The sequence below is a fragment of the Salmo trutta genome, chromosome 5 (assembly GCF_901001165.1).
Source record: "Salmo trutta chromosome 5, fSalTru1.1, whole genome shotgun sequence".
In the NCBI taxonomy this organism is placed as follows: Eukaryota; Metazoa; Chordata; class Actinopteri; order Salmoniformes; family Salmonidae; genus Salmo; species Salmo trutta.
This window is the reverse complement of record NC_042961.1, coordinates 43,230,656-43,247,087: the sequence shown is the minus strand read 5'-3', so window position 1 is coordinate 43,247,087 and position 16,432 is coordinate 43,230,656. Positions and strand designations below refer to the sequence as shown.

The 16,432-nt window shown below is 45.5% G+C and overlaps 1 protein-coding gene and 1 pseudogene across 1 annotated transcript; one reads left to right on the top strand and one right to left on the bottom strand.

Moving 5' to 3' along the window:
* Positions 1-4,342: 4,342 nt before the first annotated feature.
* Positions 4,343-8,465, bottom strand: trmt10a (tRNA methyltransferase 10A). Its single transcript, XM_029753738.1, has 7 exons — positions 8,022-8,465; positions 6,876-7,044; positions 6,577-6,648; positions 6,367-6,441; positions 5,460-5,609; positions 5,114-5,219; positions 4,343-4,920 (listed from the first exon to the last, which is right to left on the bottom strand). The coding sequence occupies exons 1-7, from the start codon at positions 8,189-8,191 to the stop codon at positions 4,649-4,651; spliced, it is 1,014 nt and encodes a 337-aa protein (XP_029609598.1). The 5' UTR covers positions 8,192-8,465; the 3' UTR covers positions 4,343-4,648.
* Positions 8,466-10,053: 1,588 nt separating this feature from the next.
* On the top strand, positions 10,054-13,675 carry LOC115194935 (uncharacterized; annotated as a pseudogene).
* The last annotated feature ends 2,757 nt before the right edge of the window (positions 13,676-16,432 follow it).

Genomic DNA, 16,432 nt, shown 5'->3' with positions numbered 1-16,432 from the left:
TTTACAACTATGCTATTGGTTCCATTGCGCCAGGCAAGCTCAATGAAGCTGACAGAAAAAAGTAGCCTCTAAAGGTTTCAGCTGTTGAGAACGTAACTGGGTCAATTGAAGTTACAATCTTGTCAGGGTACATTTGGGGTCAATTGCTGTTGTGATTACTGTTATGCATTCCCATCCACCCACTGCAGATGATAGTGGTGTGTGTGTGTTACTCACATGGGAGAGTCTGTGCACTGCTCTTGGGGTGATAGGGAGTCCTCGGACGCGGCGATGTACCTCCTCCCATGTGCCCTGGGAACTTGGGCGTAACCTGTCCATAGAAATCGAAATAAGAATCAGGACAGGGTCAGGCCAGGCCTCAACTGGTGCCTCCTGGTAAAAACTTGCCCCGAACCAAGTGACATGGAGGACCTTTGTCAATGGCTCCTTATAGGAGTCAAGGGCTTACGTCAAGTTAAGTCAAATAGGCTAGACATACCCATTTTGGCTCAAGCTTTTCGTGTAGGAGCGCCAAAGCATGGAAGGGATGGGTGTGGGTGTAGGGGTGTTAGCCAGGGAACATTGCTGGCTTGGACCTGGGGGGGTAGTCCAGGAGATTGTCTGTGTCAGAGGACGGGGACCGTGGGAGACGAGGAGAGGAGCCGTTGGTCAGGGTGTGTCTGGCCATGACAGGGAAGAGATGAGGTGTGGGGGAGTTGCCAGTACCGAGCCAAGGGTCCCTCTTCTAGGGACAGGAGAACACAGCAAAAAACACAATAAAGTCTAAAACAATAAAGTGAGGTAACACGTCACTTGAAGGGGTATACATAAAATGACAGGCATGAACCAAATTGATTGAGTTGGGAGTCCAAAGCCTGAAATAACCCTATCATTTGCCAAACGGAATGAAGGGTTTTGTTTTATTTGGAACTGGTGTCCAAAAGTAGACACTAGTCTTTTACATGAATTGATGATGTGCTGCTTTTACTGTCTCCATGTCCTTTGTTGTTATTGTCTAATTATTGTTGTTGTAGTATGTATTGGCTTGTGCAATCAAAATTCACCTTTAGGGGATTGATAAAGTACTATCTAATCTTACCTTATTAGTTGAGTTCAATGTCCTATTTCCTTTATCAACAATGTCATCATCTCAATAAAAGCATGTTATGCCCAGTACAGGAAATCATTGCTACATGACTGAGCAGGGCCGTGGATAAAAGACACATCTGGGAATATTCCTCATCTCTACAAATAACAGTGAGCTATTCTCTGCCACCTGCTGGCTGTAATGCCACACGCACACACAAACACATAACTGCATGTGCGCACACCCACCCACAAGCGCACACAAACCAAATAAAATAACATGAACACACATCAATACAACTATCACTTGAGCCCACTGGCTTGTCGCTGGCTCGCTGGTATGACATAGCAGAAGTCATACTTTCATTTGTCACCATGACAACTCACACCACTAGAAGTTAAATATACTAACACGGCAAGGTCAAAACTCCTCATCTATATCCCAGCTTGAACCCAAACTGAGCTGTGCCAGTCGACCCATGTTTCCATGACAACCGTCCATCTGGCTGGCTTTATACGGGGGAGAGGGAGCACAATCTGGGCATTGCTGGTGCCCATCGGGCACTGTCCCAATCTCCTCCTCAATACCCATTTCGGGACCTTTTAGTGTGTTCCTTTGGCACCACCGTCCTCTGTGAACAAATGAACGAAGACAAGAAAAGAGCAAACTATTATGGAAGCCACATGTTTGACTCCATCTCATTTATTCCAGCCATTACAATGACCCTGTCCTCCTACAGCTCGTCCCACCAGCCTCCTCTGTGCTCAGTGTTTTCAATCTTGGTCCTTGGTCCAATGGGAATAAGTGGTTAAAATGATATTCTGCACATAGGCAGACAGCTCCTACCTTGGACCAGAGACACCTCGTGCTAGGGTAGGGGACAATAAAGTCTACAGAGAGTGATAGAAGTGCCGATGGTGTAGTGAAAACATTACCGTTGGAGAACTGAGATGGGTGTTGTTGACCTTGGCATTCACAGAGCACTCGCTGATGTTGTTTTGGTGGAGAACTCTAACCTTGGAGCAATACCCTAGGGAAGATGAAAGAGTGGATGACTTGAATGGATAGTGGCCCGATCCACTAGTTAGAAGAGCAGCTTAATGCGTCAACATAAATTGTGTCCTTTCAGTACATGTACGCTGTCTCTGTATCTTCCTACTGTGACCTATCAATTAGTGTCCAGTGAAACATCCTTGTCTTACACATCTCACTGTAGCAGGACTATAGCCTACATCTCCATGGTGATGGTGTAAGCTCTGTGATGTAAAAAGCTCCTAATTACAGGGAGGCTAATGGACCATGTCATGAGAACATTTCTGACCAATCCAGAGAAGAAAGGAAGCAGTTTGGGTTCTGGGAATAGGAAGCTTCTGGTGTCCTCCTCAAAGCAGGCCAGGGCCTTCCCCACTGCAGCAAAGCATACAGTGGTCAATCATTGTGGTCCTGTGTGGGTCAGTCGGTAGGAATATGGCGCTCACAATGCAAGGGCCATGGGTTCAATTCTCGCTGGGGTCATAGAGTATACTGAAGTGTTTGCACTCACTGTAAGTTGCTTGTAAATGGCGTATGATCAACTTGCTTATTGTCTATTAGGCTACCACGTTGCCATCATGTTAAACACTTAGCCGATTGTTGGACCAAAGTCACTTCTTAACATTTAGAAGACAAATTACAGCACCTGGAGGAATCAACTGTACCAATTCAACGTTGACGGTTTCACCTAGGGAAAAATAAGCTAACAAATAGCAGTTGAATATGAGCATACAATATCTAACATCGTAGTAGCAAAAGGTATCAAATAGGCTTGTCTACAGGCACAGGTATAGAAAATAGAACTTACTCTCCAGCACCTCTGCAACATCTCCTGGGCCAACAGCATAGTGGAACACCTGAATGGGAAGAGAAACTGAACAAATCTCATTTAGAAAATCTTGTTCATACACATTCTAGGATTTCTCTGTTACCAGTGTATGGGACAACTGCATGGCGCCAAACCTCCTGGCATCCAAGAGAGCTACAAGGTATACAGGCTTTTGTTCCAGCCCTGCTCAAACCCACCGGAGTAGGCAAATCAAGTCTGCTGATGAACAGCTGTGTATTCTAGTATCTACTGTGCAAGAGCTTGGCTGGAACAAAAGCATGCACACCTGATAGCTCTCCAGAAGAGTTGGTTGGCCACCCTTGGTTTAGAATAATCAGGAGACGTGTCACATTGAGCCACCTTCTCAAATCTCATCTTCTCTTGAAACAGGAGTGGGAAGACAGGGGAGACACTCCAACTTGTGGTATTGGCTCATGAAGCACCCACTGAGGTAGATGTCATCCTTGGCTGGCAAATGCACACCAGGGCATGATACCTGAAATGCATCATTATATTTAATAACTGGTTATGGTGTCATGCCATCAGCTTTGCAAACAGTTAGGATGTATGTTCCCCATTGATAATGTAGCAATTGAAAAGGAAGATCCAACCAAATTGGGGCTTATACCGTAACTCTCCAATGATGATGGCCATCTGTGCCATAAAAGCCCTGGCCTCACGGCAGAGGCAGTAGTGTCAGTACAGTACTCAAGGCTACACAATTACTGCAAATCAAAACGATGAAGTCCGGTAAAATCCAACACTGTGGATGGATCCCACACGTACCGTATATCGCCAATGTCATTATTGTTATGCATATCCTGCATGAAAACGTACAAACTTGCTAGATATGCTTGTGTTGCAACAGAGACAGTTTATTTTATTTTCCAGGTTGCTCAAGAGAACCGAAGGCATTAGTGATAAATGGAAGTGCTAGTTGAATGGGCTAGTTTCCGGGTAGATAACGTTAAATACAACACTGTGAACGACGCTCTTCACAAAAGTAAACTACTGGGAAGCAGGTACGTTAGCTAGCTAGTTGAATTAACAAAACGTTCTTACCACCCTGAGCTGTAATTAAACTACCACTTTCATTGTTTTTCTATTCTTTTGATGTTAGCTAGCTGCTAATGTAGTTTATCAAGCCATGTATATTTAGCAAGCAGAAGCAGCGCAGGTCAGCGTCATGCGTTTCCATGGCGTTTACGGTTTCAACCAGATTATTTTAGGTGTATCATCTTTCCTTGGCCACAAGAGGCAGTAGGTCCAAATGTGCAGTGCAGTGATTCTCCTGCAGAATTACCCATTACATTTAGTGCTCCAGTGCTAAATATACCAGGCAACTTTAATTGCACATAGATGTATGTAGGTTATTTTTCCTACAGAGACCCAATTTATACCAGTAATACAGTCTGTGTAAGTCAACATGTTTTTTTAATTTAATGAAAAGCATTAGACTTGCTACAAAGCACTAATAACAGGTCAAAAGGTATAACATAGATCTGCAAATGTGTGACTTGTTCACTTAATATATGCACTCCAAGTCAAATATTTTCCATAAAAAAGCATAAATCAATAGAAATCTGATAACATAACACTGACTAAAAATTACTATAATTTTGCAATCAAAAATAACTCAAACCCGCAATTCACTAAATCAACCATTTTGCAACAGATAACAATTCATATTAAGACCCAGAAGAACATGGTAGCATTTGGGGCTATGCTGCAGTCTGCTCTTTGGGAGCCTCTTTCAACTGCAGTGTCTCCTGTCCTCCCTGTCCTTTCTCCTGTTGGTCCTGTGTGTTCGTGGTGTTCTGTATGACTGTCTCTGCTGTGTCTGAGTCTCTGTCAGAATCCTCCTCTTCCTCATTCTCTTCCGTCGCTGTTCCCTCTTGGCCCAAGGGAATGGCCCCTTTCCTTAGAGGCAGGACGGTGAAGAAGGCCTCCTGCCAGTCCCTCTTCTCCAAGTACACCAGCATGATCTCAAACACTGTGGCAGGGAACATGCACACACAAACACAGTTATACATTAAGAATTGAATATTAAAAACCTTTATCACATACCACTCATGTTTTTATTCAAATTTCATAAGTCTGTCAATGCTACACGCTACATGAACAGGCTACGGTAAATGGAGGTGGTTTCTTATCTTGAGGTGTAAATCATTAGGATAGTTCCTCACCGTGGTTGACCGCCAGCACTTTGCGGCTGTTCATTTTGACGAAGCTGTTCAGTGGGAGCTGTGCGTGGTCGATCCCCAGCTCCTGAGCCCGCTCAAAGGTGATACCCTACAGGACAAGGTAAAAGGTCAAACATAACGCTCACCAACGACTGACATAAATGGGACCTGACGAGGGCTCCCATTTCAATGGCTCAGATCTAGGTGAAGTGTCTAGGGGTAGGGGGTCGATTTGGAATTGGTTGTCTTGACTTGCAGCTTAACATACACAACATGTTGAGTTAAAAAAAATACTTATAAGACCATATATTAATCTTCTAAATGTTCTAGGTCATTCTGTAGTCCTGACCTTGTGGTGGTTGTGATCCACCAGGCCTCCGATGACGTAGGCCTTGGTATCGTCCAGCTCCGTCAGAACGTTGGGAGAGTCAGAGGTCAGGTACACCAGCTGCTCCTTGGCCACCACCTCGTGGTACGCCTCTTCTTTCACCGTTATATCCTGCCCAGGACGGACACACACACACACAAACAAAAAGGTACCAGGTGTTAATGTAAGTTGCCACCTCCTAACCTTCATAACACCCAAGGCCTAACGACATATTACTCTTCCTTCTTCACTTACAGCCGTCTTAAACCACTCAGATTGCATCCCTAAGTAGTGGGGTATTTAATGGGTAATATGGTTGGCATCTGATGGAAAGTGTTGGCAAATGTTTGGGAGAGGTGTTGACTTGTGAATGTATCCAATTGCACCCAGCTCCAAAAATCTATTTTTTATTTTATTTAACCTTTTTTTTTAAACTAGGCAAGTCAGTTAAGAACAAATTCTTATTTATTTACAATGACGGCCTACCCCGGCCAAACCCTAACCCGGACAACTCTGGGCCAATTGTGTGCCACCCTATGGGACTCCCAATCACAGCCGGTTGTGATACAACCTGGAATCGAACCAGGGTCTGTAGTGACGCCACTAGCATTGAGATGCAGTGGCTTAGACCGCTGCACCACTTGTTCCACCAGACAAAAGTCTTGCCTACCTTTCACCAGAGCTTTAAATATGGAAACCCCCATGAGACATTACTCCCCATATGTATGCATACCCCTCAAGTCATTTCCTATCTTCTCAAACACAGTGTAACATGCGCAGTGCAACATGCGCAGTGCATCTCTGAAAAACACCCCCCTAACTATTTCCATTAGTAATTTCAACATGCATTGGCAGTGCGTATCCAAACTAACAGACAGGGTACACTCACCTTCCAGTTAACCCATCCTTCATCGGTCTTATCCATGTTTTGCTTCAGCTGTCCACCAAGGCTGGTTAGAAAAAACTGGGAGATGAAAAGAGAGAAAATACAGCACTAAGATGAATGAGTCTTGAATCACTTGAGTTCAGTGGTGGTTGATGGATGATTCTGCAACGGATGATGATGATGCAAGGGGTCCTGTGGGGCAGGTAGACTCACCTGAACAGGGTGCACCGCTCGCCTGTTCACTGCATAGCATCTCTGGATTTGCTTATGGAGCTTCCTAACATCCTTCACAGGGGAAACAATACATAAAGCATGAAACACAGGATTCAACACTGTGCCATCTTCTATGTACATGGAACGTTGCAGTCAGATAGAAATGCCATGAATAGAACTGCTGTGATTCGTTACTCTACATGTCTGAGATGAATGTTTGTTCTGCACAATATATTTACATCTGAACATTCCACAACGTTGTGCCCTACTGACCACGGGTGCCCTGACAGTCTAGCTACCTTAAACATCATGAGGTTGTCGAAGCTGCAGTCTATCACCAGTCTCAGGGGGCTGCTGGGCTTCACCTCTTTCCTCAAACGCTTCCGGCCAGCCACAAACTCCCCTCCCTCCTCCCCCTGGGTCTTCCTCTCAAGGCTCCTCTTCTGCCTCTTCTCCTTCCGCTTCTGCCTGTGAAGCACACACCATATACAAAGTTAGTCAAAGGGAACTTTAAAAAGGTAAGGCAATACACGACATGATCATCATACACAAAATGGTGCTTTCTGCTTCAGGATATCAACATCGTTACAATTTGTCATGTGGGCATTCTTCAAGTTACAACTTGCCATAAGTCAATAGTGGCAATCTTGGTAGATTTGAATTATGTTGTTGTTGTTGTTTGTAAGCAGGAAGTAGTATGATGATGTCATACCGTTGAGTTAATTATTGCCCAGTATGCCCATAATCACTAAGAAGTAGCCTAAGTGAATACAGGGGGCAGTTTAAATGTAAAACATCACTAATGTAAAACACAGTATACCTAGCTAGTTAACTAGCTACTTGCCTGGAAACCCGATGTTGAATTGCATTGAATTCTACGTCGGCACAAATGAGTGTTAGGATCAATAAAGTTTCCTCTCTCAACCTCTACAAGCCAGTATGTTGAATTAAATGAAATTTAAAACATACTCTACCAGTTGTTACAACTATTGGTCCTTTTGACAGTAGGAATGTGGGACAATATATACACAGGAAAGTATAAATAAATCACTTTATCAAAGCGCTGGCAGTGAATTCAGATTTCTATCTACTGAAGCATGAGCAGAACCATGTAAACATGTGCAGGAGCTCAGCAAGTATGCATCTCTGAGGTATAAATGCGTGGCGTGCATGCATTTGTATTTTAATCTTGTACGCAAGCTTCCGGACATAGAAACCTTTGAAAAGTTGATTTAATTGTACTTTCCTGTGGATATATTGTCTCACATTGCAAAAGCATCAACCGCACAGACAACCGGTAAGTAACAATTTAATTGTATTAAAGATTCTGGCTTGTAGAGGTCGTGAGAGTAAACTTTTCTGATTCAAAAGCACATTTCTGCCCGATGTAGACTTCAATGCAATTCAACGTCGGGTTTCCAGGAAAACTAGCTAACGTTACTTACTTGCGAAGGTTCCTTTCCTCCTCCCATTTCTGATGCCTCAGAAGCTTCTTCCTCTGGTTTTTTGAGAGAATCTCTGTTCCTCCGTTATTACCGATATGTGCATCCTTATTTTCAGTGGTAACATTGTTCTCCCGGTACGGTGTCAAATCTTGGACAGTGTCGCTGGACATTTGACGTGTATTTTTTCTTCTGTTGTAAACTGAATGCCGAGTGTCTTAGACTATGCTGCCTGGTTGTAACTACTAGCTAGCTAGTGTTCAAATATACGCACGTACTACGGGAAAGTAAAGCTTACCAACCTCATGCATATAATACTTCACACACACATTAGCTAACTATTGTTTTTAATCGGAAAGTACCATCTAAGAACCTAACAAAATTGCCAAAATGTTCCCTGTCAGTCTGGCCATTCCACATGTAGCTTTTTCGTTGTCGCACAGTGTGTCGTCATCAGAAAACACCTTATTCTTCTTAGGTGGGATTTAACGGAGGTTGGCATCCAATTTGTTGCATTACCGCCCCCAACTGGACTATAGTATAAACCCATTATACTTTATGATACAAAATGGGAAAAGGGGAAATAAAAAAAACACCCTTCCATCTAACCCTACACTCATCAAAAACACACTACCTCGTTCCACTACTTTGACAATATCTTCTCCTGCACCATGCCAACGGCCTGAGGAGATGGGGCACCACCACTCAACACAGCCAGGAACTCTTTTGAAGTCAAATCTCATACACCCAAGTACTTCTCTGCAGCTGCCACCACAACATCTATTTTCTGTGATTTAAGTTCCATTTCTGCAGTACAGTTGATAACCATTGCTCTGAACACTAAGAAGCCAGCCTTACTGAAGCATATATCACTCATTAGCCTATCCCTCTATGCTGGAACAGATCTACTACTCACAGGGATCCTCTCAGGATCCCTCACCCTTGACCCATCCTCCTCTGCTTTCCTCACTACCTCAGCATATGACACCTTCTGCACTACTCTGACTGGTCACCTAACCTACCTCTCTCGCACCAGACACTTCCGATCCCCAGCAACATGGGCACCCCTACAGTTGACACACACAACTTTTTACAGCCAATCTGCACAATCACAAAAGTGTGATCATAGAAAGTAAAGTGAAGGTTCTTCTTCAACTTATAAAACAAGTTGAACTTGTTTCAGTTAAAATGAGAGAGAAGTGATATCTGACATTTCTGAAACATGAAACTCTTCACTCCTCTGTTTAACTCCAGATGCAGGTAAATTATTTACATATTTTCTGTTATTATTATTATTTTTATTTTTTTCACCATTAAGGCTAACATTCATCTCTGTCTGTTTTCACACCCTTATGTCCAGGCTTGCTGGGATTCCTACAGGTGCAATGGCTGCCCTGTCAACTGATGGATGAGAATGTATGGACAAATGCTGAGGGACACATTGAAACTAAAGGCATCTACAGAGATGCTGTGGTGCAGTTTGGCAACTCAGGAGACAGAGTTTTGTAATGGAGGGTAAACTCAGTTTACCCAGTTTTCTTTTCATGAATTGGGTTTACCTACCTATCACACTGTTTTTTATTTTTTTGCATTAGGGTTTACCCAGAGCCATTAATATGATTATATGGCTCTGGGTTTTCAATCAAAAAATATCTACAAGTTAAAGGTGCAATATGCAGAAATCACTCTGGCATTTCCTGTTGCTAAAATGCTAATATTTTGCCTAATTTCAGTTTGTGACAAAACAAACAATGTATAGTGTAGAGAATAATGTACCATCTAAACTGCTGTGAAATATATTTTCATTAACCAAAAATATAGTATTTTCAACTGTTTGAAGCTGGTGTACAAAACCGAAAGTAAAAGAAGCAAAAATAACCTTAACGGGAAGCATAGAAATAGCATGCATAAAACAGATCTACCCCTTTTTATTGCTTTCAATAAGATTGACAGATCTATAACTCATATTTCTATATGCATTTGGTCAGGTCGCCCAACAAGTTACATATTGCAGCTTTAAATCTCATCTTGCACTGGTGGTGGTTCGGAATTTCAAGCTAGATGTGTGTCTCACTCAACATCTAAGATGGATATGAGGACGTTTGTGGATGGTCCGGTTCATCGGCTGCAGTGTGAAATCCACAGGTATAGCAAAAGGATGAGCCGTGTGCGTTGACCCAGCCTGGCAGGAAAGGAGCACGACATCTGGTTCACTTGCACACTGTGGCACAATGCAAGTCTCTTCACCATCACCTCCTTCCTCAGTCACCCCCCGCCACGACCATGTTCACCTACCAGCCAGACTTCCACATCTGGCACACCATCGGAGTTAAAGAAAAGCTATGCACTTCAGGTATGGTGCAGACCAATAGATTTAGTTTGTATTGTGGGCTTTCGTACAAATACCGGCACACATACTGTAATGTAACGTATTCTTACAGTGCACTCATGTGTCTACTGGTACACAGAATTATGGCCCAGTTTTTCCTGGTCAGTTTGTGGTCATGAACAACTTCTGGCCCTACTCATACTATGGGTGTCTCATTTGATATAGTTATGTCTGCCAGTGGTCCAACCTAAGATCTGTCTGTGTACCTCCCCCCCATTGCCCTTACCTTCCCCACACTCTTCCTGTAGCCCCTGTCTCTGTGTAGCTGTTATGGTGCTTATGACCCGCTCTCCATCAGTGCAGGTGGGCCTGCAGAAGGAGCCGATCCTGCACTGTCAGTTTGCCGTGGACCACAAGGCCCCTCACCTCACAGTGGAGTGGTATCTACAGAGGCACGGCGGGGACCAAACCAATCTGTCCAGCTACTCCAGCAGCTCAGGGCAGACAGAGGGCAGCGGGGTGGCAGTAAAGGGCATTGCCAGGGGTGACGCCTCCCTGACTGTGCCCGTTACCAGTGTGAGCACTGAGGGGACGTAGGTGTGTTCCATCCATGTACCCCTACTCAGTGGTAGCCTGGACATTGCCCTGCATGTCATGGGTGGGACCTCTGGGGGTGTGAGGGGGGTAGCTCACTGTGTTGGGGTAAATTCAGTTTTCAATTCAGTCAAATCAGGAAGTGATTTGAAATGATTTGTCAATCATAAATCGAGCTGTACAAAAGAGTACAATACTTTACTTGCAGAAGTATACGTAAAGGTTCACAACTTCACATAATCCCACGACAGACACTATTAAATGATACCTCACTAACCTCTCCATAATATTGCCCGTCTTTTGTGTTTCACCCTCAGAGCCTCCCCGTGTATTCTTGACCACAGAGCGGTTTTACCCCCAGGACATGGAGATTGACCTATTCAAGGAGACCAGTAGTGGTCAACGGCCTGAGTAGCTGGAGAATATCACTTACTACAGTCACCATAAAAACAACGATGGTACCTACTCTCTGTCAGCCTTTGTCAGGCTGCGGCCCTCCCCTGAGGAGTCAGAGTGTCAATGTATTCCTATAGAGTGTCTCCTTGCCGGGCCTGTACATCCACAAGAGCATTATTATAACTCCTACATATGTGTGACCTGTACCATTTTAAGCCCAGAGTTTTTAGCAGCTTCATGGTTAAGCATGTTTGTCATAGGAAGGAGACCAAAGCACAGCGTGGGTATCGTTCCACATCTTTTATTTTAATGTGAAACTATGCAAGACATACAATAAACTATAAACAAAACAACAAACCGTGACGAAGAGGTGCAACATGCACTAACTGAAAATAATCTCGCACAAACACGAGTGAGAAAAACAACTACTTAAATATGATCCCCAATTAGAGACAACGATGACCAGCTGCCTCTAATTGGGAATCATACGAAAACCCCAACATAGAAAAAAGAAACTAGAACACAACATAGAAAATTTTAACTAGACAAAACCCCCCAGTCACGCCCTGACCTACTCTACCATAGAAAAATACGAGCTCTCTATGGTCAGGATGTGACAATGTTACTGCTCTGCAATTTGCTGTTAGTGCATAGGGAAGATTGGAGCTAAATCCAACACGGGTCAATTGTAGGGTAATTTGGGGTAAAACGCAACCCTACCTCAAAATACATTTTTTGGGAGTGACTTAAAAAATTGTGATGACATTTTTAGTCGAGCAAGAGTAGTGGCAACCAGGGAAAGTGTTGGGGCGGAAATGCCAGACATTTCTCCAGAGGAAACAATGTGTGTGGTACTATGTTATTGTTTTTAAAATTAAATAAATGCTTTTATTTAAGAATTTCTGTACTGCTTCTGGATTGTGCATTGTTTTAACAGTTATGCTATACTTGCTTCTGTCTTTGTTAATCTGGAAGACATACATGTATAGCCTATATAGTCTGATGTAGACTATAGATTGTAGCAATAGAGGTAAAATCCATAAAGTCATATTATCATTTCCAAACAGGGAGACTGGAGGGAGGGACCTCAGGAGAAGGGAAATGGCCTCTGTCAGTATGTCTGGAATGTGTTGCTGGCCAACTGGGATTAAAGGGTCTCTTCCACATCAATTTGATCCTTCCGAAGTCTGGCCACAACACTGTGACCTTCCTCCGCCTGGGATTAGCCACGATATATAAATGCTGCTGGATCAGGTCTGTCGGGCATAAAATGAGATGACAAAAGTCACTGCTATTAACCTACCATAAAATGGTCTAATTGAACACACTTCAATGGCCATCGATAGCTTTCATAGACATTTTTTTCATAGACATGTCTCAATACCCTTACATGATTTGTCTTGATCATTACAGTGTACTATACTATCTCTGAATATGTCTGTCTATAAATAGTAATAAAAGAGGCAGGTTTTGTATCACCTGTATCTTTGATCTTATAATCTTACTTCCTTAGTGAAAGCTGGAATGTTCCGCTTCATAAACAGTCATTGTTGTTAGATGACAGGCATTCCATATCCAGAGTGGCTTGCATACCTTGTTTATTTATTTTCTTTATAGGGCTTATAAAGTATGTGGCATTGTGTGCTGGGCTTGTGCCCACTGTTGACTGCATTTGACCAGTGTGGACTGTAAACGTTTGATGTCAAAGCTCCATCAATAAAAGGACAGTAGATAAATTACAGGAGTCAGGACCACAACAGGTGGTGCAGTATTTGTGGCCTTTTTGCCTGGATGCATGCCTGGTGAAGGCAATGCTTCAACTCTAGATACAATGCTCTTAGGAAAGCAAAGCAACTCTGGATCATTCATGCTGTGGGTTTCAGAATGTAATGGATGTGTGATGAGGCATCAAAAGAAATAATTGAAACATTCTATGTAATAAAGTTTGAGTCCAACAGGCTGTGGACGGAGTAGGCTGGGGCCCCCTCGACGTCCAAGTGAGGTGGATGTGCAACGTGGGGTCCAGCAGCTGTAATCTGTACGTCACCTCATTGACTCTCCGCAGGACTTTGAATGGCCCCACAAACTGTGGGCTCAGCTTCCGGCGGGGCAGGTGGAGGGACAGGTCCTTCGTAGAAAGCCAGACCCTGTCACCGTGGGGAAAGACAGGGGCCACACTGCGGTGACGATCAGCCTGCGCCTTCTGCCGGAGGACGACACGCTGGAGACAGGTGTGCGCTGTGTTCCATACCTCCTTGGGGTGCCGGAACCAATCGTCCACCGCAGGAGCCTCGATCTGACTCTGGTACCAGGGTGCCAGGGCAAGGTGATAGCCTAGAACACACTGAATGGGTTTGAGGTTAGTGGAGGAGTGGCGGAGGGAGTTTTGTCCATATTCTGCCCAAGGCACTCCCCTGGCCGGTCCTGACAGTAACTACGAAGGTACCTACCCAGTTCCTGATTTACCCTTTCCGCCTGCCTATTTGATTGGGGATGGTACCAGGAGGTGAGACTGAAAGTCACCCCCAGTCGTTCCATGAAGGCCTTCCAGACACAGGAGGTGAACTGAGGACCACGGTCAGACACGATGTCCTCCGGGACAAGGGAATAATGGGTGTCACTTTCTCCCTCTGATCCTCTGTGTCATGCACCCGGGACAACGCATCGGCCTTGACGTTGTTAGATGCCAGTCGGTAGGAGAGGGTAAAGTCAAACCTGGCGAAGAATAGGGCCACCTGGACTGACACGTGTTCAGCCTCTTTGCTGCTCTAGGTTCAGGTGGGCAGTCCAAACAAGGAATGGGTGTTGAGCACCCTTCAGCCAGTGCCGCCATGTTTTCAGCACCTTCTTTTTATTATTTTTTAATATTGTATTATTATTTTACCCCTTTTTTCGCCCCAATTTCGTGGTATCCAATTGCTAGTGTCTACTGTCTTGTCTCATCGCTGCAACTCCCGTACGGACTCGGGAGAGGCGAAGGTTGAGAGCCATGCGTCCTCCGAAACACAACCCATCCAAGCCGCACTGCTTCTTGACACAACACACATCCGACCCGGAAGCCAGCCGCACCAATGTGTCGGAGGAAACACCGTACACCTAGCGACCTGGTCAGCGTGCACTGCGCCCGGCCCGCCACAGGAGTCGCTAGTGCGCGAGGAGACAAGGATATCCCTGCCGGTCAAACCCTCCCTAAACTGGACGACACTGGGCCAATTGTGCGCCGCCCCATGGGCCTCCCGGTCGCGGCTGGCTGCGGCAGAGCCTGGGCTCGAACCCAGAATCTCTGGTGGCACAGCTAGCTAGACCACTGCGACACCCGGGAGGCCCTTCAGCGCCTTTTTGTCGGCCAGCAATTCATGATCCCCACGTCATAATTCCACTCCGCGGGAGACAGCTTCCGTGAGTAGAAGGCACATGGATGGGGTTTAGGCGGCGATCCAGTGTGTTGGGAGAGAACAGCTCCTACTCCAACCTCGGAGGCGTCCACCTTCACTTCTACACAGACCATACATGAGAGTCATGTTGCTCGCCAGTAGTGGAGTATACCAAGATGTCGTCTATGTACACCACTACAGAGCAACCCAACATGTCTCGAAATACCTCATTAATGAAGGATTGAAACACAGAGGATGCATTTGTCAGGCCGTAGGGCATTACTCTGTATTCGTAGTGCCCGGTGCTGGTGCTGAAGGCGGTCTTCCATTCATCCCCCTTTCTGATGCACACGAGGTTCTAGGCACTGCGTAAATCCAATTTGGTAAAGTACTGAGCACCGTGCATCTGTTCGATCACAGTGGGTGTGAGAGGCAGGGGATAACTGAATTTAACAGTTGCCTTATTCAGTGTCCGGTAATCGATACAGGCTGGAGACCTCCATCCTTCTTCTTCATGAAAAAGAAGCTGGAGGAGGCCGGAGTGGTGGACGGACGGAGGAATCCTTGGGCAGCGCCTCCTGGACGTAGACTTCCATGGCTTCGGTCTCTGCATGCGAGAGAGGGTAGATGTGCCCCCGCGGGAGGGTAGAACCAGGCAGTAGGTTGAAAGTGCAGTCCCATGGGCAATGAGGGGTCAGGCACATGGCACGAGTCTTCAAAAAAGCCACCTGTAGGTCCCGGTATTCCACTGGAATAGGGACGTTGGTGGCCTGATCAGGACTTTCCACAGAGGTGGCACAGATAGACACAGAGAGACACCTCCCCTGACACGCCTGCAACCAACCCAACAACCTCCTCTCTGTCCACGATATCTTGGGGTTATGCAACTGTAACCAGGGGAAATCTAAAACTACGGGGTGTGCGGGAGAGTCTAAGATGAGGAAAGTGCGTTCATGGTGGTTGTGAGAAACTGTGAAGGAAATGGGAATCATGGTCTGGCACACTAGTCCTGTTCCTAGGGGACGGTTGTCTAGGGCATAGACTGGGATAGGGGGTTGTAAAGGGCCTAAAGGAATGCGTAATGATAAGGCCACTGACCGGTCTAGGAAATTGCCTGCAGAACCTTAGTCCACTAGGGCAGGACTAGGTGGGGGGCCAGGATAGTCCGGGAAGGTGACAGGAAGAAGGACGGGCTGGGTGGACAGAGAGGAGCAAGGCACGTCCACTCCTACCTGGGAAAGTACAAGAGCGCTCCTCGGGCATGTTGTTTCCTCGCCTGGTTCTCCTTCTGGGACAGGTGTTCCAGAGGTTGTCCGACTCCCAGCAGTAGGAGCAGAGACCCTGTTGACAGCTGCGTTGACGTTCCTCTGGGGGAAGGTGCGTCGTGCCCACCTCCATGGAATCAGTCTCGCTGGAGGTTCCTGGGAGAGACCCGAAGGGCGACGACAGGCTTGCAGGAGATTTTCCAGGCGGATCAATCAATCAAATGTATTTATAAAGCCCTTCTTACATCAGCTGATGTCACAAAGTGCTGTACAGAAACCCAGCCTAAAACCCCAAACAGCAAGCAATTCAGGTGTAGAAGCACGGTGGCTAGGAAAAACTCCCTTGAAAGGGCGGAACCTAGGAAGAAACCTAGAGAGGAACCAGGCTATGAGGGGTGGCCAGTCCTCTTCTGGCTGTGCCGGGTGAAGATTATAACAGTGCATGGTCAAGATGTT